The sequence below is a fragment of the Sceloporus undulatus genome, chromosome 1 (genome assembly GCF_019175285.1).
Source record: "Sceloporus undulatus isolate JIND9_A2432 ecotype Alabama chromosome 1, SceUnd_v1.1, whole genome shotgun sequence".
Classification (NCBI taxonomy): domain Eukaryota; kingdom Metazoa; phylum Chordata; class Lepidosauria; order Squamata; family Phrynosomatidae; genus Sceloporus; species Sceloporus undulatus.
The window spans coordinates 57,741,805-57,765,505 of NC_056522.1; the positions used below are offsets into that span (position 1 = coordinate 57,741,805).

Genomic DNA, 23,701 nt, shown 5'->3' on the forward strand with positions numbered 1-23,701 from the left:
GGCTTATTTAGTTAAATAAAAGGAAAGCACATCTTTCATTTTTATCAACTACTGATGAGTTGAAGAAGCATCACAAGGCCTTTATGTAGAAGTATAAATCCTGAAATACTGTACATTTATTTTTGACAGGAATTTTGGTAAATTTAGGAGCCACATGATTCTCATTTAAAACTGTATTTTCTCATTAGATCTTAAAAGGAAATAATATTAAATAGTGAATTGAAACTTCTCACAGTTTGAAGAACCATTCCCTTGACCATTCTGACCAATAATGATTAACTTTTGATACTCATTTATTGACATATGGATACTCATTTATTGTTGCTGTTACTTACGGATGCATCTGGAAAGAGTAGGGTCTGGCACAAATCCCATTTTGCAGGTACACCTATAGCTGCCCATGGTATTCAAACACTCACCATTAGGGCATACCCCTTGCAGTTGGCATTCATTAATATCTGAAATGGAACATAACTGATATTAAACAACAGATTCATGCAAACAATTCAATGTAAGTATCTGCCATTCGTCATTATGCTATATTATTATGAGTACAAGAAAAAAAATACTGGATCAAATCCAAACCCTACAGAATGTACACAAGCAAGACATGAGCACTGCAGTGCATTACCTGTTGTGTTCCACAGTTAATGATATACAAAGGTAACATATATATTTAAAGTAATTGATTCAACGTGTCTGTTCTAAGTGGTATTAACAATTGGACTGAAGCCATTATTTTTAAACAGTGGACATAAATTCAGACAGAGGCTCCTCCCTCCCTAACTGTCATCGTTCGGCCTCTGAGGGAGAGAGAAAGCTGGCCCAGTACCATCAGGGGCTGGCCTGAAGACAGAGGCTCCTCCCTCCCTAACTGTCATCGTTCGGCCTCTGAGGAGAGAGAAGGCTGGCCCAGTACCATCAGGGGCTAGCCTGAAGACAGAGGCTCCTCCCTCCCTAACTGTCATCTTCGGCCCCTGAGGGGAGAGAAAGCTGGCCCGTACCATCAGGGGCTGCCGGAAGAAGAGGCTCCTCCCTCCCTAACTGTCATCGTTCGGCTCTGAGGGAGAGAGAAGGCTGGCTCAGTACCATCAGGGGCGGCCTGAAGACAGAGGCTCCTCCCTCCCTAACTGTCATCGTTCGGCCTCTGAGTGAGAGAGAGGGCTGGCCCAGTACCATCGGGGGCTGGCCTGAAGAAGGAGGCTCCTCCCTCCCTAGCTGTCATCGATCGGCCTCTGAGGGAGAGAGAAGGCTGGCCCAGTGCCATCAGGGGCTAGCCTGAAGACTGAGGCTCCTCCCTCCCTAACTGTCATCGTTCGGCCTCTGAGGGAGAGAGAAGGCTGGCCCAGTACCATCAGGGGCTGGCCTGAAGACAGAGGCTCCTCCCTCCCTAACTGTCATCGTTCGGCCTCTGAGGGAGAGAGAGGGCTGGCCCAGTACCATCGGGGGCTGGCCTGAAGAAGGAGGCTCCTCCCTCCCTAGCTGTCATCCATCGGCCTCTGAGGGAGAGAGAAGGCTGGCCCAGTGCCATCAGGGGCTAGCCTGAAGACTGAGGCTCCTTCCTCCCTAACTGCCCACCCGCCCGCTTTCCACCTGGGCAGGAGCGGCCCAGAGAGACTCTTCCTTGCCGCCGGAGCGGCGTTTCTCCAGGGGGAGAATCTGTAATCTGTACTGTATTGTATTTTCATTTTGTTTTGTAAACCGCCGTGATCATAGGAACGGCGGTATATAAATAAAATTTCAATCAATCAATCAAAAAATTAGGACCCTATGCCCGTTTATGCAAGAACAGTTTTTCACACAGGACCTTAGTATTTACTGCAGCTTTATGATAGATACATGTAATTCACATTGTTTCCAGACATGTGTCAGATATATACAATTGTCATTGTTTCCAGTCATGACATTTTTAAAAAGAGATTAATTAAACTGAAATAGAATTTGTATACATTTTAAATCCTGATCTTAAAACTTACATGGATAGAAATTCAGTGGGTCTTCAATATAAAGCATTAACAGTTGGAATATTTTTCAGCAGAAAATAAAATGTTCTTGAGTGCACGCTCTCTTTTGTCTGGTATGGTTCTAAAAATATCACAGTTATTAAGGCCTTAATCTTTTCATTAATCACAACCAGAATAGACCCATTGAATCAAATAATTGACATAAATATTGATCATGTTAACATTGATTCAGTAGCTCTATTATACTTAGGACTATTAACACAAATTAATAATAGGATTTAGGCCTGGATAATTGACATTTTGTTTCTTCATAGCAGTCAGAGAATGCAGTACACTATACGACCTCTTTAGATAATCTCCAGAGTTAACCCACAGAGATTCAGATATCCAGTGCCTGATTGAACTGAACTTACATTTTAAAACTTTTATACCATATCTTATTTATAGTCTACTTAACTCAAGGCAACTAACAACAAGATAAATAAATCAACAAATAAATCAAAGGCATGTTTTTTTAAAAAAACAAATAAACAAATATCAAAGCATTACAACACAAAAGCCAAATATTAAAACATGGAAAGAACAGCAGGAAACAGCAATACAACAGCAATCAAAATATTTCAAATATAAGAGACAGAGATTATAACAACACACTAAATATTCTCAAAAAGGCCATGACAGAATCTTGATCAGCTTTCTGGAGGTATATAAATGAGGAATTGAGAAGCTGGATAGTTTTTTGTGGGGTTTTCGGGCTATGTGGCCATGTTCTACAAGAGTTTATTCCTGATGCTTCACCAGCAGCTGTGGCTGGATAATGTAAAGTACTAAAGAGTTTCAAAATAAGATCCACCTACACTTCATAGACCATAGTAAAACATTTGATTGTGTAGATCACAAGAAACTATGAATTGCTCTTGAAGAAATGGGTATGCCACAACATTTGATAGTCCTGAACATAACCTGTACTCAGGACAAGAGACTACTGTTAGGACAGAATACGGAGAAATTGAATTGTTTCCTATTGGAAAGGCGGTCAGGCAAGGCTGCATTCTATCACCCTATCTATTTAACCTGTATGTCAAGAACATCATATGAAAAGCAAGATTGAACTCAGAGGACTGAGGTCTGAAAATTGGAGGAAGTAACATCAACAATCTAAGATATGCAGATAACACCATAATATTAGCAGAAAATATTAGAGATATGAAAATTTTTATTGAAGAAGGTCAAGACAGAAAGTGCAAAGGCAGGTTTTCAACTGAACATCAAGTAAATAAAAATTATAACCATAGACAATTTACATAACTTTAACGTATATGATGAAGAGATCAAAATTGTTCAAGAATTTCCATATTTGGATTCAATCACCAATCAGAGCACAGACTGCAGTCAAGAAGAATAGGAGTTGGAAGGGCAGCTGTCAAGGTACTAGACAAGATCCTGAAGTGTAAAGATATATCAATAAACACCAAAGTTAGGATTCTCCATGCCACTGTATTTCCCTTTTCTATGTATGGTTGTGAAAGCTGGAAAGTGAAGAAAGCTGATAGGGGGAAAATCAACTCATTTGAGATGTGTTGGAGAAGAGTTCTGAGAATACTGTGGACCACTAAAAAGACCACTGGATGGGTTCTAGAGCAGATCAGGCCCGAACTCTCTCTGAAAGCAGAGATTCCTAAACTGAGGTTGGTGCATTTGATTGTATCATGAGAACAAAAGACTCAGTAGAAAGTACCATAATGCTCAGGAAGGTGAAGGGCAGTAGGAAAATAGGAAGACCCCATTTCAGATGGATAGATTCAATCAGAGATGCTACAATCATGAGTCTTCAGGAGCTGAGCAAGGCAGTTCAAGATAGGGTGACCTGGAGGTCTCTCATACATAGGGTCACCATGGGTATAAATTGACTCAGAGGCAATTAACAACAACAAAACCAAGTCAACTAATGCGTCTTGGCTCCCCTCCTGAATTTACAGAGAATGAGAAACACTGCAACTCCAAAGGGAGTGGAATACAGAGCTTAGGAGAAGGCTCTTCCTACATGCCACACAAATAAGCCTTTCAAACTAAAGGTATCTTCAAAAAGACTTCTACTGATCGCAATAACCCATACTAGGGCAGGAAAATCTTCAAAAAGCAAAGTCCTAAATTATTTAGAACATTAAAGATTAAAGATAACACCTTGAACTGTATCTGGAAAATAACTGACAATTAGTGCACATCTTTCAGTATTTGATTAAGGGGATCATGATACTATAAGCAAACAAGTTGTTACATTGTGATTTTGCTCTTTCTACCATGTTCTCTTAGGTCCAAACATTGCTTCCTTCTCTTTTCATTCAAATGTTTTCTCTGAATCAGGGGATGGAATTCATGAGGCCTTGCAAATGTTGAGTTCCAGTTCCTAGCATTCCTCACCACTAGGTATGTTGGTTAGAGCTGGTTGGAGTTAGAGTGTAAAAACATCTGGTTGCATGATTCCCACCTCTGCTCTATGTGCTTCATGAATCCCTGAAGCCTTTAGCCCAATCCCTTAGTCTGCCTGCTGAAACATCGCATAAGCACATATAGGTGAACTAAACACATCTCCATCTCCACCCAGTCCCTTTCTCTGGTCTTGTAAGCAGCTTGAAGAAGGGACTAGCTGGCTGCATCTACAATGCAGAATTAATGCAGTTTGACACATTTTAACTGCCATGGCCCCATGGTATGGAATTCTGTGATTTGTAGTTGTGTGAGATATTTAGCCTTCTTTGTCAGAGCTCTGTTGCCATAAAAACTACAAATCCCAAGATTCCATAGGACGGGGCTATGACAGTTAAAGCAGTGTCAAACTGCATTCGTTCTGCAGTGTGGCACGCCTATCCACCTTTACTTAGCAAACTGCCATGCAGCATTTACTGTATGTATCTTTTAGAATATATAAGGCACTGCACACACATAATTTGCAGCAACTCTGAGAAATCAGTCAGTATTATTTTCCCAGTATTGAAGATTGATAGCTGAAAGATAATTAATTGACTAAAACCAGAAAGTAATGATTTTAAACAACAATTTGGTGATTCAAGGCTCTGCATCATCAATGCAACAGTTCTTGAAAACAACAGTACTAGCACTGTAACTTTTTGTTATTTATACAGATATAACAATAGAATCTGACATGTGAATATACAAGATGCCTTTAACAATCTAGTTTAACCACTAATTTTTGAAGCAGGCTAAATCTTCTGGTTTCCATTCCATTTATAGATGTGTATACCCAAAGCTTGGATAGTTTGTTCCAAGGCGTGAGTGTGAGGAATAACAGAATGAGATACATCAAAGACTTGGCAGAGCAAATTTTTTGATGGTTTGGAAAGAAATAGATTTAGAAGTGCTTTCAGGGACAGCAATTTCCCCCAAACTAGGGAGGAATACAATACATATCTCTGATGCTGTGTTGGGATCATTAAACAGTGGGTGGTCTGCAACAAAACATACACAGCAGGAAAAATTCCTGACTATAGCTGGATACTGTTCTTCGAAGCAGCAACTTAGATCATGTCCCACAGTATGTGAAAGACCCCAGCATTAATAGCTTTATCAGTATAACTACTGTAACCTAACTTGAGATTTGTCATCCTGGTGTGTGTGTGTGTGTGTGTGTGTGTGTGTGTATCTCCTTGACCCATGATTACCCAAGGAAAAAATTCTGCTTCTAGTGGAGGAGAACAGGGACACATACCGTACTTGGCTATATTCCATTAAGTGTTTTATATAACATTTTGGGGATATAACAGGTAACACAGCACATCATGCTGATGCTATCAACATGTGCAATTACCACAACTGTACAAGTCTTCTCCTTAACCAAATAAATAAATAAATAAATAAATAAATAAATATGATCTGCCATTTGCAAAACACATGCATTGCTGCCCATGTGAAATGCCAGCTTCACAAATTACACGTGAAACCAAGCATTTAATTCATTTATGTACAGCTTAACAAAGGAATTGACCATAGATGTGTAACACACAAAGACACAATCACAAGACATTAAAAGAAAATATAAGAACAACAAAATATCAGCATATACATATCCAGTGCACTGTAGATATCAATAACTACAAATACCAATCAACAAAAATTAATCTGGTAAAATTTGGATGAATACAAATGTTCATAGCATGAGACTAAAACTCATGATCACTGCTGCTTGCCAAGGCAGTGCATTCCAGAAGGCAGGGCAAATATCCATTTCTTAGGGTTATTTAGAGCCTTAAATGCTAGTATTTGCACATTAAACTCGATCCAGTAGTAGACTAAGCCTTTCAGCAAAGGTATTATATGTTGGTAGCAGTCTGTTTCACACACAGTGAAGCTGCTTTTTGTTGCACCAGCTATAGCTTCTAAACCAGCCTAAAGCACAATCCCACACAAATTAATTACAGAAAAAAATTATTGAGGTTACAAACCATTGAACCATGTAATGTCTCTCAATACCCCCCCCCCCCAACAGTGAATCTTTTTTTTTTTTTTTCAGAGACTGCAGTTTTCGGTTCAGAAGACATTTTTGATCGGTTCTCCTGAAATCAAGAACTACTCATCCAGAAGGCTTTGTCTAGCCAAAATTTAACCTCAGTTTTCTGGATTTCCTCCCAGCCCATTCTTCTGGACAGATGCTAAATCATATTAAGGTCCAGGGGGGTTACTTCACAACCACAACCAAGACTAGCTCAGACAGTTAAGTCAGGAAGGCCAAGCCTCCAGTCTAAACTGGTAATGCACTTAGTACGCAAGTTGGAAAAGCTAGGCTAAGTTAACTCCACCTAGCTTCCTCTCACTGGGCTATGTCTTATTAATACATACCAGGTTGGTTCTTACATCTGTGAATAAATAAAAGATGAGTAAGGTTTTATGAATCAACCTGACTTTGGATAACAGTACCACTTGTCCAGTGTTATCAAGAAACCTGACAGGGAACATCATCACTCTAATAGACAAGATTAACATATTTTTTATTAAATCATTTTTATTAAACATAAAAACCAACCACACACATATTTTAGCTCTCTCTCTCTCTCTCTCTCTCTCTCTCTCTATATATATATATATATATATATATATATCTACCTACAAAAAGGGATGTGGTGGCTCAGGCGGGTTACACACTGCCAATTAGTACATATTCTATACGTACTAGGGTTAGGAAGGGGCGGTGCTTCCGCACTCCCCTAACCCTAGTACGTATAGAATACGTACAAGATGGCGGCACCCTGTTCATATGGGCGCCGCCATCTTTACGTATCGGACGCTGTGCGTCTGGATGTCGCGCGCCGTCTATGACGTCACGAGTCCGCCCCAGACGCCTCGCAATGTCATAGAGGCACCGCAAAAAGAAGCACCAAAATGGAGCTTCTTTTTTGCTCCGCGCGGGAGCCGCGTGGTGTGGCTGCTGCGGCTCCCGCACGGAGCAAATGGCGCCGGCGGGAGACCGCCTCAAAGTGGTGGTCTATAACCCGCCTGAGTTAGTTAAGATGCTGACTCCGTTGATTGCAAGATCGGCAGGTTGGCAGTTCGAGGCTTGTGTGCCGCAGAATGGGGTGAGCTCCCATCACTAGTCCCTAGCAGTTCAAAAGCATGCAAATGCAAGTAGATAAATAGGTACTACTTTGGTAGAAAGATAAGCAGCAGTCTGTGCAATCATGCTGGCCACATGATCACAGAGTAGTCTCTGACAACACTGGCTCTTCGGCTTAGTAATGGAGATGAGCACCGACCCCTATGGTCAGACACAACTTGACAACCTTGTCAACGGGGAATACCTTTACCTTATATCTATAAAATACATACATAAACAATAACAAAACTATTAACTACAACTAAACAACAAAACAAAAACAGAAAACAAACAAAGCTAACACTAGTGACATCCTGCTGCCTAACTGATGAGTATATTTCCCAATGTACTATACAGTCGGCCCTTCTTATACACGGATTTTTTATACACGGATTTAAGCATACACGGATTGAAAATGTTTCAAAAAAGTATAAATTTACCTTGATTTTCCATTTTTTATAAGGGACACTATTTTGCTATGTCATTATATGTAATGAGACTTGAGCATACATGGATTTTGTTATACACGGGAGATCTTGGAACCAAACCCCAGCGTATAACAAGGGTCCACTGTACTTCATTTAAATTGTAATATACTGTACAAGTCAACCTCATGTATAAGTCAAGGGGAGGTTTTAGAGCCTAAATCATGGATTTTGATATGACCTATGGATAATTCAAGGGTAGAATGTAGGGGAGCAGAAGATTTTAACATTGGATTAAGAATAAATAATAATAAATAAAAATTTAATTTATATTTCCTGCCTCTCCTGGGTGGATTAAGGCAGGATTACAACCTAATATAAAAATACAAATAAAAGAAGGAAGGAAGTCGAGGGAAATGGGATGTTTGGTGGTCAGAGAGATCTGGAGGTGAGAAGGTTTTAACATTGGATTGAGAAGGGAATCACCACACCCATATCCCTGTCTCAAAAGCTCTTTCAGAATCACTGTCGAGGCAGCGAGAGTGAGGCATCAGGGCTGCTTTTTTAAGGACCTTTCTAAGCAGTATTACTGTATTGACGCATATATGCCAACCTCAGATTTCAGAGCCAATTTTTGAGAATAAATTATTTGACTTAGTGTCGAGTATATACGGTATTTATGCTTCTACAAACTGTGTTTAACTTACAAAACCTAAAACTGATGTATAGCCCCAATGAGACTGTAAAAAATAATAAACAATTCCCAGTCTTTATAAAAACACAAGGATTTCTCCTTAATCAACATTTTCAATTGGTTCATTTCAGCATAGAATCATAGATTTGCAAGTTGATTTATCTTCACCAGCCAATCTTCTTTCAAAGGAATCACAACATCCTTCTGTTTCTGGGCACAAACTATTCTTGCTGCAGTAATAATATATTGTATTCCATATTCTGTTTGTACAACTAACATTGCCAACAAAAGATTTCTGTATTTTAATTTTTAAAGGGTCCTCCAACATTAGATGTGGTTGAGTTCAATAATTCTGTGCTTCAATACATGCCCACCACATATGGTAAAAGGTCCCTATCTTCTGTTTACATTTCTAATATTTATTTGAACTATTTTAAAACATTTTTCTGGTGTTGTTGTTAATTGTCTTCAAGTGGTCTTCAACTCATGGCAACCCTGTGGATGAGATATATCCAAGACCCCCTCTCCGCAACTTCTCTGCTCAGGTCCTGTGGGCTCAGGCTTATGGCCTCCCTGATCAAGTCTAACCATCTTGCATGTGGTCTTCCTTTCTTTCTCCTCTCTTCCATCTTTCCTAGCATTGTCATTTCTAATTATTCATTCCTTCTCATGATGTAGCCAAAGTATGACAGCCTCAATTTAGTCATCTTGGCTTGCAGAGAGAGTTTAGGCTTGATCTGTTCTAGAACCCATTTATTTATTTTCTTGGCTGTCTATAGTATTTTCAGCATTCTTCTCCAGCACCATATCTAAAATTAGTTGATTTTTTTCCTATTGACTGTTTTTTTATTGTCCAGCTCTCACATTTGTACATGGTGATGGAGAATACAATGGCTTGGATGAACCTCACTTTGGTGTTGAGATTTATATCTTTACAGTTCTTTCATAGCTGTCCTTCCCAATCCATGTTTTCATTGGATCTCTTGACTGTATTCTCTGTTCTGGTCAATATTTGGACCAAGGTATGGGAACTCTTTCACTGTTTCAGTTTTTGCACTGTTTAGGATGAATTTTTGCAGATCTTCTATGTTCAGCATTAATCCAACTTTGGCATTTTCCTCTTTGATCTTCTTCAGTAACTGCTTCATGTCTTTGTTTCTGTAGTAGTATTGTGCTGTTTGCATATCTTAGGTTGTTAATGTTCTTCCACCTGTCTTCAGTCCTCTTGTCTCTGAGTCCAACCCTGCTCTATGTACGATATTTTCTGTGTACAGGTTGCCGACTGAGAACCATTCTCTTTCTCCATATTCTGTTCTGAGGGCAGCCACTTGTCCTCAGTACAGGTTATGCATCAGGACAATCAAATGTTGTGGCCCTCTCAATCCTCTAAGATCAAACCAAAAGTTTTTGTGATTTATGAAGTCAAAGGCTTTGTTGGAGTCAATAAAGCACATGCAGATTTTCTTCTGGAATTCTTTGGTGTGGCCCATTATGCACAGCACATTTGCAATGTGGTCCCTAGAGCCTCTTCCATTCCTGAATCAAGCTTGCACCTCAAAAATTTCACACTTCATATATGGAAGGAGTCTTTGCTGCAGAATTTTGAGAATAACTTTGCTTGCATGGGAAATCAGTGTGATGGTTCTGTAACTACTGCAATCTTTTATGTCTCCTTGTTTGTGGATGGGAACATATATTGATTGCTTCCTGTCTGTGGGCCACTGTTTTGTTTCCTTTACTTGTTGGCAGATTTTAATTAAAACTCAGCTTGACTCTGTCTCTGTGGATTATAGCAGTTCTATTGGTATGTCTTCTGTTGCTGGTGAATTGTTCTTTCCAATTGTTTGACTGCAGCTTTCACTTTGCTTTCTAAAATTAGGGGCTCATCTTTGTATTTATACATTTAATTTCTATGCTGCTTTTCTCCTAGAAAGGAACCCAAGGTGGCTCACCAATAAAACTATTTAAAAACTTTAAAATAAAAATTGAAAAGACAATTAAAATTAATTAGCTAAATAGAACACCACCAAGAACGTCTTTGGAAAGAAGTTTCTTCTTCCCATATGTCATTCTTCCTTTCACATTTTTATACAGCCCTTCTCTGTATTGTTTCAATTTTTTAAAATCATAGTCACATATTATGTTTCTCTTGTGATCGTAGAGAACTCTTGATTTAAATTTCTTCTTAAATTCTCATATCAGAAGAGGTCTCTTGTTCTTCTTTGTTGTCAGCTTCTATTTCTTGGCATTAATTGTTGTGATTCTTTCTGGTGTTAGATACCATCTATACATCATCTTATTGAAATTTTCCTTAAATAAATCATAATTCAAAATAAATTTCAAACTCTTTGTCCACATCCTTTCCCATTGTTCCATTAAAATTGCAGAACCAATATTTTGATTTGTGCAATATTTAAAATTGCAGAACCAATATTTCATCATATAATATTAATGTATTTATTGATTTCATTTATATGCTGCCTTCTGCCTAGAAGGGACCCAAGGTGGCTACATTTTACCTTTTCCCCTTCTGTTTCAAACCTCAATAATAATTTATACATTGTAGCAATCAAATGTACATCACCAGTACATAATTGAATTTCAAATTCAGATTTAGTTATTTCAAATCTTTGGATTTTTAAAACAAGTTTTAAAATTTTAAGATACAGTAATTGTCTAAAAGAAAACCAGTATAACATATGTCCTCTAAGGCCGTTTCTGCATGGGCCAAAAGGCCCATTTCCCCCCCTCTTCTGGCATTGTCCTCTTCAGAAGATGCATGGCCCAAACCCCAGACAATATGTGGCACATTCAGCACCAGAACTGGAGTATCACAATCCTTCCAGTTGATCCGTCGCTATTGCCAGTCACTTGATCTGAGGTCAGAATGAGGTGCCCAGCCATGTAACTGTCTTTAGGTGCCTCCTTTTTGACCCCAAAAGTGAGCAACCATGATGGTAGCAGCAGACATGTCAGGGAGGCTCAGCAGGATGCCTGAGCAGACAGCCATCTCCACACAGAAGGTAATGGACAAGGTCAGGGCAGCTCCGAGGCCAGAATACTCTGGACTGCTCCCAGAGCTTTACTTACTTACTTACCTACTTCATTTATAAGCAACCTTTCTCCCAATCTGCTTCCACAAATAACAAATTAAAAACATTTACAATAAAGGTTTTAAAACAATGGAAAATCCCCACATAGAACACTATAAAATCATTTAAAAATCACACAGAAGTTAAAAATGGATAAAACATACATCTAAATAAGAACCTTCCCTGCTTAACCATTAAAAACTTGTGTAGATAGAAATGTATTTGCTTGTTGGCAAAAGGAAAGCAGGAAGGGCGCAGCCTATCCTCTCACGGAAGAGAATTCCAGAGGGTGGGAGTAGCTACTTAAAAGACTCTCTGTCATGTCCTCGCCAAGAGAGACTGTATTGGTGGTGAGACTGAGAGAAAGCTTTCCCCTGAATATCTTAAGGTTCTTGTGTATGGGGAGATACAATCTTTCAAATAGTCTGGACCTAAGCCATATAGTGCTTTATAGGTCATGAACAGCACTTTTAATTGTGCCCAGAAACAAAACCAATAGCCTGTAAAACTGTTTCTACAAGATAATTATATATTCTCTATAAATGGCCCCAGTCAGTATTCTGGCCATTCTGTTTTGAACCTGTTGAAGTTTCCAAAGACATTCCCATGCAGTGCCCAATCAAAAATCCACCAGTGATATCTTTATTGGCCAACAAAAATGCAAAATATACATGTTGCAAACTTTTGAAGCATCTCTGGCCAATAAAGGTATCACTGTTTGGTGGATTTTTATTGGATTTGCTATATGGCCAACAAGGCTTCCCCTGAATGTTTTCCATGTAGAGTGTGTTACAGAAGTCCGAACAGGATGTAATCAAGGCATGTATCACTGTAGCCAGGTCTGACATCTCAAGGAATGAGCAATGTCAAGGAGATATTAGTTCATCACTTCAGACTTGAAAGAGGAGTCAAGAAATCACAATTAGAATATAGTAATTCTTACAGAACACTTATTCTTGTGTTTCAGAAACTGACATTCAGGCTGCAAGAGAGGTGTTTGGGAGTTCCCAAATATTACTATTATTGTACATAAGAATTATCTTTTTGGCCACTCTTAAGCAAAAGAGTAGTAAATCAGACGCCCTATGAAAAGTATAAGCAAGAGACAGCAACCTCCTCATTCTCCATGAGATTCTCTAATAAGAGAAGTTAAAATAACAGTTATTATGACATATAGCTACTGACAGCCCTATGTTCAGGGTTGTAGCTATGCGAGAGGGGAAAATTTAAGGCATTGCCTCCAAATAAGTATTCTGTCCCCCAAATGAAATTCTCTTTCAGTCCACAAATTTCTAGTATTGTAGAGAGACAATGAAAAATCATTCACACCTAGATTGCTTACACTTGCTGTATTTGCATTCCTTTGGTAACTTTCCTTTGGCAATTAATACAAAGGTTCATTTTCTTTAGGAATGTTGAGTAACAGACACTATGAATATTGTCAACATCTGCTTTTTGTGGGTAAAGTTCCATTAATGGTAGTATAATCTGACATTTTTTAAAGAGTGTATATCAGATGTGGCTATTTGGTGAGCAAATCTGAAAGCCATTGTATTGATATTGTTCTGTATTATACAGAAGACCTTAAGAGAACTATCCACAGATTAGTAACAAAGCTGAAATGTCTTCTTTTGGGACGACATAGGGAAAAAAGCTTAATGTTTTAGAATGCTCATTTGCTCCAGCACTTTGGGCAAAAAGCCTTACAAGTTTCCTATTCAATGCATATTAACTCACTCTGTGGTTAATGGCCACCTACCTAACACATATCTGGCCACCCGCAGTCCTGTCCAGCTGTGTAAATTATACTGAAATCAACCTGTTAAGGCAGCTGGAAATGGAATCTGGATCAAGATGAAGGGTGGGTGAAAAACAGTTCAGGAGTTTTAAAACACTTAAATTTTTCCCATCCCTATCACATGAAGCTACAAAATAAATTCATTATTTAAAAGTGGTTTTGAAGATGTTGGATCTTGGATTAAAATATGTACTACACAGCCATGGAATATATAAATTAATTCCAGTTGGTGTCACTGCAGTGACTAATATTGTGATAGTGCTATAGTTTAGAAATCTTTGGGAAAGGCTTCAGAACAACAGACAGACACTTATTATTTAAATTCAGTATGAACTGCTGAAAGTGAAGATGATGTACTGTCTAAAGAGTTGGCTTGTCACTACAGAAATCAGGTGCACATAGCCACTCAGCTATGACATGCAGTGTGTGAACTTGGACCAGTCACCATTCCTAACCTGGGAGGGTTGTCATTAGAATAAAAATTAAATATGTATTTTTGTTTGGACCAGTTCCAAATTACACAGTCCTTGTGGCAAATGAAATATTAGTTTGATGATACAAGGTGAGACAAGAATTAATATTAATACATCACCAATTTACATCATTTTAATTACAAATGCTAACTGAGACAGTGTTTTCTATAGACGGTGAATTGAGACAGAGAGATATACTCATCATCCATTATTTTATTAATAATAGCAATAACAATAACATATTTGTTAAAATATGCATATTCTGCTTTATATGAAAAGGTCTCAGAATATGATAATCTGATACTCAGATTAAGATGATGTATAAAATCATCATGTTTTAACCAGGCACTAAAATAGGGAATGCTAGTGCCAATTAGGCCTGCAAGGGGTGGTCATTTTATAAACTGACTCTGTTTATTGACATCATCACCTTGAATGCAGACTGGCAGCTAATATGATTCCTTTAAAACTGATGTTATATGGTTTCTTTATGATAATCTGGTCAGCAATCTAGTTACTGCATTGTACTAGTTACAGCAGTTTACCTTCAAAAGCTGTTCCACCCGTGTCATACCTCTCTGTGCCTTGAGATTACACTTGAGTTTTGCCGCTGAAATGCAAAGCTGGTGCTATCTTCTAGACTTGTACTAAAGTATATATGAAAGTCATATACAGAAGAGGGTTGGCTAGAGGTTTTTGACAAAATGATCTGAGGAAGATAAATTGAGACTAGAGTGTTCAGCAATAAAAATATTAATTAGAATTCCGTAATTAAAATGTTACAAAATCTTTTGATTATTTGTCTCAGAGTAGTAATAATGCATACAACTGAACCTAGAGACTAAAAAGTGCCAGGGAAGCATTCAGTTATATGGAAACCTCCCATTGTAGCCCAAAATGGAAATTACAGGATAACAATGCAGACCAGCTAGGAAGCCTTCTGGATAAGTATCAGGTCACTGGACAAAGTCTGTCTCCTAAACAGGTCAGACTTGCTCTGCAGCCCACCCTTGGAAAGAATGAGACAGGAAAGCCATCATTAATTATATTCATGGCAAGAATGGGATTCCACTTCTAGTAACAGTTTTGACTGCATGACATGTTTACTTTATGACATGTTTAAGACTTTGCCCTCTGAATTAGCAGGAACTGAATGTTCATCTTGTAGTCTACCTGGACTCCTAGATCCCTTTCACATGTAGTCTCCTTCAACCAGTTGTCCCCCATCCTATGTCTATGCATTTCGTTTTTGCACTTAGACTACATGTGAAAGGGATCTAGGAGTCCAAGCAGATCACAAGATGAACATGAGTCAGCAGTGCGATGCGGTAGCTAAAAAGGCCAATGCGATTTGAGGCTGCATCAATAGAATTATAGTGTCTAGATCAAGGAAAGTGATAGTGCCACTCTATCTGCTTTGGTCAGGCCCCACCTGGAATATTGTGTCCAGTTCTGGGCACCACAATTCAAAAAGGACATTGAGAAACTGGAGTATGTCCAAAGGAGGGTGACTAAAATGGTGAAGAGTCTTGAAACCATGCCCCTTAGGGAGCTGGAGATCATAGAATCATAGAATCATAGAGTTGGAAGAGACCACAAGGGCCATCCAGTCCAACCCCCTGCCATGCAGGAAATCCAAATCAAAGCATCCCTGACAGATGGCCATCCAGCCTCTGCTTAAAGACCTCCATGGAAGGAGATGTTTAGCTTGGTGAAGAGAAGGTTAAGAAGTGATATGATAGCCCTGTTTAAATACTTGAAAGGATGTCATATTGAGGAGGGAGCAAGCTTATTTACTGCTGCTCCAGAGAACAGGACCCAGAACAATGGATGCAAACTGCAGGAAAACAGATTTCACCTCAATATTAGGAGGAACTTCCTGACAGTAAGGGCTGTTCGACAGTGGAACACACTCCCTTGGAATGTGGTGGAATCTCCCTCCTTGGAGGTCTTTAAACAGAGGCTGTCGGAGATGCTTTGACTGAGAGTTCCTGAATGGCAGAATGGGGTTGGACTGGTTGGCCCTTGTGGTCCCTTCCAACTCTATGATTCTATGAATCAGAAACTGTCAACATAACACTCCTACTCCAGCATTGCGCCATGCCATTTCATACCAGTCCCATTCAAATGTACAGTAATAAAAGAATCATACAATTGGAAATGACTGCAAGGACTGAAATGACTGTTCAGATGACACACGTCCCCAAAGAGGCTATAAGTTGTTCCAAAGCTGTGATGAGGCAGCAGGAGATGGACATTTCAGGAGCAGATTAAATCTGCTCTTGCTGGTGGCTGATTTGGGACCATGGCAGCAGCCTACTTTGGGAGCAGGTTGCTGCGGTCCCAGCGTCATCAGCACTGGGTGGCCAGAGACCACATCTTCAGGGCTGTCTGCTTCAGCCCTTGGTCAACTTCCTCTGAACATGTTCAGTCTTTTCAACTTTCTTCTTGAACTGTAGTCCCAGAACTGTACACAGTTTTCCAGGTAAGGTCTGGCCAAAGTTAAACAGAGTAGTAGTATTATTTTTCTCAGTCTTTACACTATACTCCTGTTAATACAACCTAGAACTGCAATGGGATTTTGGGCTGCCCCAGCATGTTATTAATTTATATTTAGTTTCTAGGCTACTAAACCCCCTGCATCTTTTTCACATGTACTCTTGTCAAACTCTATGTCACCCATCTTATATTTCATTTTTCCTGCCTAAATATAGTACTTTGCATTTATCCCTGTTGAAATACATTTTTTTAGTTTTGCTTCAACACTCCAATCTGTTAAAGTGATTTTCAATCTTGATCCTATTCTCTGGGGTATTACTCTTCCTAATTTGGTTTCATCTGTAAATTTGATAAGCATGCCCTCTGTTCCATTTCCTAAATTGTTTATAAAGATGTTGAAGAAAACGGAACCCTGATTCACCCCAGTAGTTACTTCTGTCCAGAATGAAGTCCTACCATTGGTAAGCATTCATTAGGTTTCGAATGTCAACTTGTTACCAGTCCACACAATTGTAGCCCACATTTTATCAGCTTGCCTAATAAAAAATTCTCATAGGAAATCTGATAATTCTCCTGATCAACTAAGCTTGCAATTTTGTATAAAAAACAGATAAGATTCTCTTGTAGCCTTCTCCATGTACAATAAAATTGTCAGCAAAGTAAATGAAGAGTTTGTGGGACCTTACATTCTTGGCAGAGTGTGATTTCAAAAAAATATCAGAGTGGTTAAAGTCTTCCATTTTCCTTTACTACTTTATCTCTTCTTTTGAAAGTCCATCTGTCCCAGGAATGCATCATCCAAATCTTCAGTCTGACTTGAGTGTCTGTAGCAGAGTGATGTCACTGTGGTTTTCCTCCTCTTTAATTTTTCCTAAATGCATTCAACATGTTTTCCATGTTTTAAATCACTGATCTCCTCAAAGGTGCCTGTGTCATGCTCTTTCATTTTTTTTTCATGAGGTATACCCAATTACATGGGATACATTTTCATAATCTTGTCTGAAAGCAGATCTTGAGAAAGACTGGTATTCAATTTGTGTCTATCATTTCTGAACTTTCATGCACTGCAGTGATGTTAAAATTATCCCCTTCAAAAATCCAATTTAAATTTGGTCAGTTATTTGCATTGTAGCTGGAATAGCCTTTTCTATTTAGGATGATATTCTGAGGGCATAAAACTATATTCCAAATCCCTTTGGTAGAATTTGGGCACACAGGACATAAAATAGTCAGAAATGGTGCTACCACACCCTTGTAACTATAGTTTCAATCAACATACACAAAATAAACTAGGAGCATGTGACTATGGAAAATTAAATTCTTAGTAGACTACACCCAGCTGCAAAATCATGCTGCTACAGACAATAATTACAATCTGTACTATAATGAGTTTTGCATTTGGCTTTTCTTTCTTAAGCAAAGTCTCCTAAAAGTGTGAAAGTATATTATCAAACAATGTATTTTACATCTCTTAAAGTTGTCATTCATCCAGATTTACTGTGGAAATGTTTTTTGTTTATAGTCAATCAGTACTTCACATCTTATTGTTACTTTAGTGGTAGTATTATTATGAACAGCTTTCAGAGTCTTAATTGGTAGAAATGAAGAGCAGGAACACAATCTTAAAAACTACACTATCCTATAATTTTTAACTCATAGGTCATGCCAGTGTTATAGAAACTACAGCTCATGTTCTTTTGTACTGTCAATTCTATAAGGACATTTGCCATCAGCTGATTACCCCTCTTTTAATCAAATATCCTGGATATACTGATACTTTTTATTTACAATATCTGTTGGACAATCAGGACCCAAGTGATGTACAGTGGACCCTTGTTATACGCTGGGGTTTGGTTCCAAAATCCCCCGTGTATAACAAAATCCGTGTATGCTCAAGTCCCATTAAATATAATGACATAGCAAAATGGTGTCCCTAATAAAAAATGGAAAATCAAGGTAAATTTATACTTTTTAGGAACATTTTCAAACCGTGTATGCTTGAATCCGTGTATAAAAAATCCGTGTGTAAGAAGGGCCGACTGTACTTAAGGTAGCAAAATTCTGTTATTGTCATGGCCAGCCACGAGGAGGACTCGGAGGACTTGGCTCCTCAGGTACAGGAGGAACCTGAGGCTGTGCCAGGCCCCAGTTCTGCCTTGCCAGGTCCCAGCTCTGCTCTCCCAGCCCCAGTAGATTTGGCTCAGCCAGACCCTAGCTCTGTGGTATCTTCTCCAGTGGAGCCCGGGGCTCAGCAGCCCAGCCTTGCCCCAGTAGAAGTGCCAGACTTGGGAGACATAGAGCAGCAGAGCATTGAGATTCCTACCTTCAGCCAGAGGAGATCAGAAAGGGCTTGCCTCTGGTGTTCCAAGAGGCTTGCTGAGAAACTCTCATTAGGCAATCAGAAGCTGTGATAAGGGAGCTAGATATAAGACACCTGGCAGATGCTGAGCTCTCTTTGTCAGAGTCTATTAGTTCTCATTAGTGAATGCTGCTTGATCTGACTCCTGGCTTTCTAGACCTTTGACTGCCTTTGAATCCTTGACCTCGGACCGGGCATTTGACCAACCCTCTGGCACTCTTGACCTTGGACTGGACTGGGAGTATTGCTCTCTGTAATCCTGAACTTTGGACTGGCTAGTGGCTTAATCTATTGAATGTCATTTGGCATCATTGCTTGAGGAACTGCTTCTTGGCAGCTCGGTGTGGTTTTCTTTTGCCAAGCAGGCTCTTATCAGCCATGTGAGTGTGTGTTGGCAGCATTCCCAGACAGTTATGTGCAAAATGCATCCCAGACAGGCTGATGATAGCTGGTGGAATTGGACTCTGATGTTTGTTCTTTGAATCCTTGACTAATAATTGTACTGTACAATTATTATTTTATTATCCTTTTATTTATTATATTTTACACTGGTCAATGAGTGAATAAACAACTTACTATCTCATAGGTCACTTAGACAGAAACAAAATCTACTCACTGTGAATTTGGTAGCATAGTGTGAAAGAAAATGATTTTTCTGCAATGTTTTCTGCAATACCATGCTGGTGTACCTATACTGTTAGCAGGCTTTCCACAGGCAAGTGGCTGGCCACTGCGCAAACAGAATATTGGTCTGACCAGCATGGATCTTTTTATGATCTTATGAAACATATGTTCACACTCATTCATTTTGTCTCTTTCACATACATCCCCCCCCACAATGGCCCACTTTTCATTAGAATAATTAGAAATAGGCAATGCTGAAACCTTTCCACACTTAGCAATCATACTTGCGGTTTCCTCACCTGAGAAGACAGTAATCTTAATGAGGACCATTGGGCAGGGATGCTAAATCCACTCTCCTCTAGTTGACTGTGTTCAAGATACAGGTAGCTGTCTCCCCAGTACTAATACAGTGGACCCTTGTTATACGCTGGGGTTTGGTTCCAAGATCCCCCGTGTATAACAAAATCCGTGTATGCTCAAGTCCCATTAAATATAGTGACATAGCAAAATGGTGTCCCTAATAAAAATGGAAAATCAAGGTAAATTTATACTTTTTTGGAACATTTTCAAACCGTGTATGCTTGAATCCGTGTATAAAAAATCCGTGTATAAGAAGGGCCGACTGTAGTTCTATCATGTGAACTGATGTTTACATGCAAATATTTCACCAAGTAGTCAAGCTAACTCTGTCCTCCTGGAAACAAGCCCAGTTGATTTAGCTTTACTGTCTGGAGAAGTAGAGAACAAACCATATCTATCTGATATCCCTTCAGGTTTTCAATATTTCCAGATCAAACACATTTGGGGAATGAAACAAGACAAAAAGTTTAAGATACACAACACATTTCACCCCTTCCTCCTTTCAGTGGACATGCAGGGTGACATCGCAACGAAAGGCAACACTTCTATATTTTTAATACATTTAACAATGGTACTGAAGAAGATAGTTCAGCTTAACCTTGATATATAGCAAATTTCAGGGTGATAATAGCTGTTCCACACAAGATATGTCTATGTATGGAAACTTAGTACCAGAGATGGGCAAAATATGGACTTATTTGCAGTCCCATGCCTCTCCTAGACTCCCTCACCCCGCTGCATTTTTCCCATCAAAAATGTTCAATTTCTGGCCTTGGAAACTTCCAGGAGTGCCCATTTTGTATTAAAACAATGTAAGACAGTCCACTCCTCTTGTTGCACCTCCATAATTCTCCAAAATGGCTTTTATGAAATGTGAAGGACTTTCAGATTCTTGCAGTTTTGATTCTTCACCTTTTTTTTTTTTGTTGAATTCCTATTTCATTTCATTATCTTTAACTGCTCCTTTTTCAAATATACAGCAATGTATTTTGTAAGGTACATAATAGAATCATTAAATACTCAAGATTAAAATGTAATAATACATATATGCACATGCACACATATTACGGTAAAAACAGAACTAAAAATGAGTAGCTGAAGGCAGGCTTCCACCTTCTTCACCCCTTCACGTTCCTCAGTATCTGATATGCAGATGCATATTGTCATGTGGTCATCATAAGTTGACAGGTGACTTGAAGGCACAAACACACATTGTTTCTGAGTCTGGTAACCAGTGACAGCTCCATCCACCATAAATTCTATTTCGACTAGCTACAATTTGTTATGTCTGAACCAAGAAAACTGTGATTATTTTTAACTATGGTTTCTTGAAGGAAGCTGACTTCAAGTATTTAATGATTCTGGCTCATTTCAATCAAGCACAGTTAATACTGTAATGATAGTTTGCAAGCACAACAGTAACAATAACCAAACATAGTTAACTGAAAACTGAAAGTCAAGCTTCTAATCTCTTCCTCGCAGCTTTGGCAGAGTGCAAAATGGTAGGGGAGTCTGTCCACTTAATGCTAAATTACAGTTCAGTAATCTGCATCATCTACGCCATCAGAATGACTGTTTCACATAACTTGAAATTAACTAGTCACCGATAACAAATTAATTATAATTACTTTTTACAGTTGTATTTCTATTTTAATGCAACAAAGGATAACCTATTTGCAGTGGAACTGTAGTTGTTAGTTTTCGTAACTGTCCCATATTATTGGATAAGTTTCCATTTGTGCAGCCTGAGGATGTGGACAGGATCCTTGGAGAAGTGAGGTTCTGCTAGATCTTTCAGCAGCTCTCAATACCATCGAACATGGTATCCTTCTGGACCACCTTTCTAGGATGAAACCTGGGGGCATTGCTATGCACTTGTTCTGGTCTTTCTTGGAGGGGCAAACCCTGAAGGTGATGTTGGGGAATTCCTGTTTGGCTCCTTTGCTGCTCGCCTGTGTGGGCCCACAGGGTTCTGTGCTGTCCCCCATGTTATTTAACATCTACATGAAACCCCTGGGAGAGGTCATCCAAAGTTTTGGGGTGCAGTGTCATCAGTATGTGGATGACACCCAACTCTGTTGCTCTTTTCCATCTGACTCCACGGAAGCTGTGCTGAACCAGTGTCTGCTGTCAGTAATGGACTGGATGAGGGCAAACAAATTGAAGCTTAATCCACACAAGACAGAGGTGCTCCTGGTCAGTTGTAAGGCAGATCAGGTAATTGGGGCTGTGCCTGAGCTGGATGGGGATATACTCCCCCTGAAATCTCAAGCTCGCAGATTGGGTGTGCTCCTGGGCTTCAGTCTGAGGCAGGATGCCCAGGCTTCAGCAGTGGCCAGGAGTGCATTTGCACAGTTAAAACTAGTGTGTCAACTACTCCCATTCCTTGAGACATCAGATCTGGCTACGGTGACACATGCCTTTATTACATCCTGTTTAGTCTACTGCAATGCACTCTACATGGGGCTGCCTTTGGAACCTGTTTGGAAACTTCAGCGAGCTCAAAATACCGCAGCCAGAATGCTGACCAGAGCCAGTTATAGTGAGCATATAACTCCTGTATTGAAAAAGTTTCACTGGCTACTGGTTCATTTCTGAGCATAATTCATGGTGCTGGTCATGACCTATAAAACCCTACATGGTTTAGGTCTGGATTATTTGGACACGAACCAGCTAGAGCCCTAAGATCTTCAGGAGAAGGCTTTCTTTCAGTCCTGCCACCATCACAGGCTCACCTGGTGAGGTCCCACCCTGTGGAACTCCCTTCCACTGCAGACTAGGCTGACCCCCTCCCTGCTGGCCTTTTACTGCAAGCAAAACATTTTTATTCAAGCAAGCTTTTTAAAATGATGCAAGCCTGGTGTTACTGGGAATGGTGGTGGTTTAAATTATTTTTTTAACTTTTGTTTGTTTTAAATTTTAACCTTCTAGTGTTTTTAATTGGGTTATTTTAATTGTTTTAAACATATTATTTTAATATTGTTTTATATTGTGAGCCACCTTGAGTCCCTTTTTTGGGAGGAGAAAGGCGGGATAGAAATAATATAAATAAAATTAATTCCTTCTATATTTAAAGTGTGCATGTGGCCTCACTATATATGTGTGGTTTGTACCACAAACCAGTAGTTATAGAATTCTGATGCTGCTATCAAAAGTAACTAAAATTACTATTATTTATTTGAATAACAGAAAATACATTTCTCATTATGTAAAATTTTTTTAAAGTTTACATTTCATTTAAAACCAGTAACTAATTTTTGGAGCAAGTAGGCTGCAAATCGAAACTGCTAACTATTTTTCAAAATCAACATTTCAAGTTCACCTTACTGTCTATTTGTTCCAAGAGCGAATCAGGCTGATCTTAGTTTAAGTTACTTTTGTTTTATTGCTCAAGTTATGTATGGAAAACGGATAAGATACAGGTGGTGCTCACTTCAACCACAAGGTAGTATCTAGATGTTTTTTAAAACGATGCCTGGCAAAGGCAGCAATAAACCATTCTCCTCCTTTCCTGAGAGCATGTGAATTAGACTTTCAACCTTTTTATGGCACTGAAATCATATCTGCACTGTATAATTGATGGAGTTTGATATCACTTTAACTGTCATGGTTCAATGCGATGGAATTCTGAGAATTGTACTTTTTGTGGCACTAGATGAGGAGACTAAATGTCTCACAAAACTACAATTCCCAGACTTCCATAGCATTGAGTAATGGCAGTTAAAATGGTGTCAAACTGGATTATTTCTGCAGTGTGACTGCAGTCTGAGTATATGATTATGTCCTTTTACACCATTTAAACAGTGCA

The 23,701-nt window shown here is 39.1% G+C and overlaps 1 protein-coding gene across 1 annotated transcript in view; it reads right to left on the bottom strand.

Annotated features, from left to right (window-relative positions):
* Nucleotides 1–23,701, bottom strand: part of LTBP1 (latent transforming growth factor beta binding protein 1) — a 198,152-nt gene that overhangs the window by 99,544 nt on the left and 74,907 nt on the right. Inside the window, 1 exon segment of the mRNA XM_042461184.1 lies at nucleotides 336–458. Within this exon segment, the coding sequence (XP_042317118.1) occupies nucleotides 336–458 (123 nt within the window).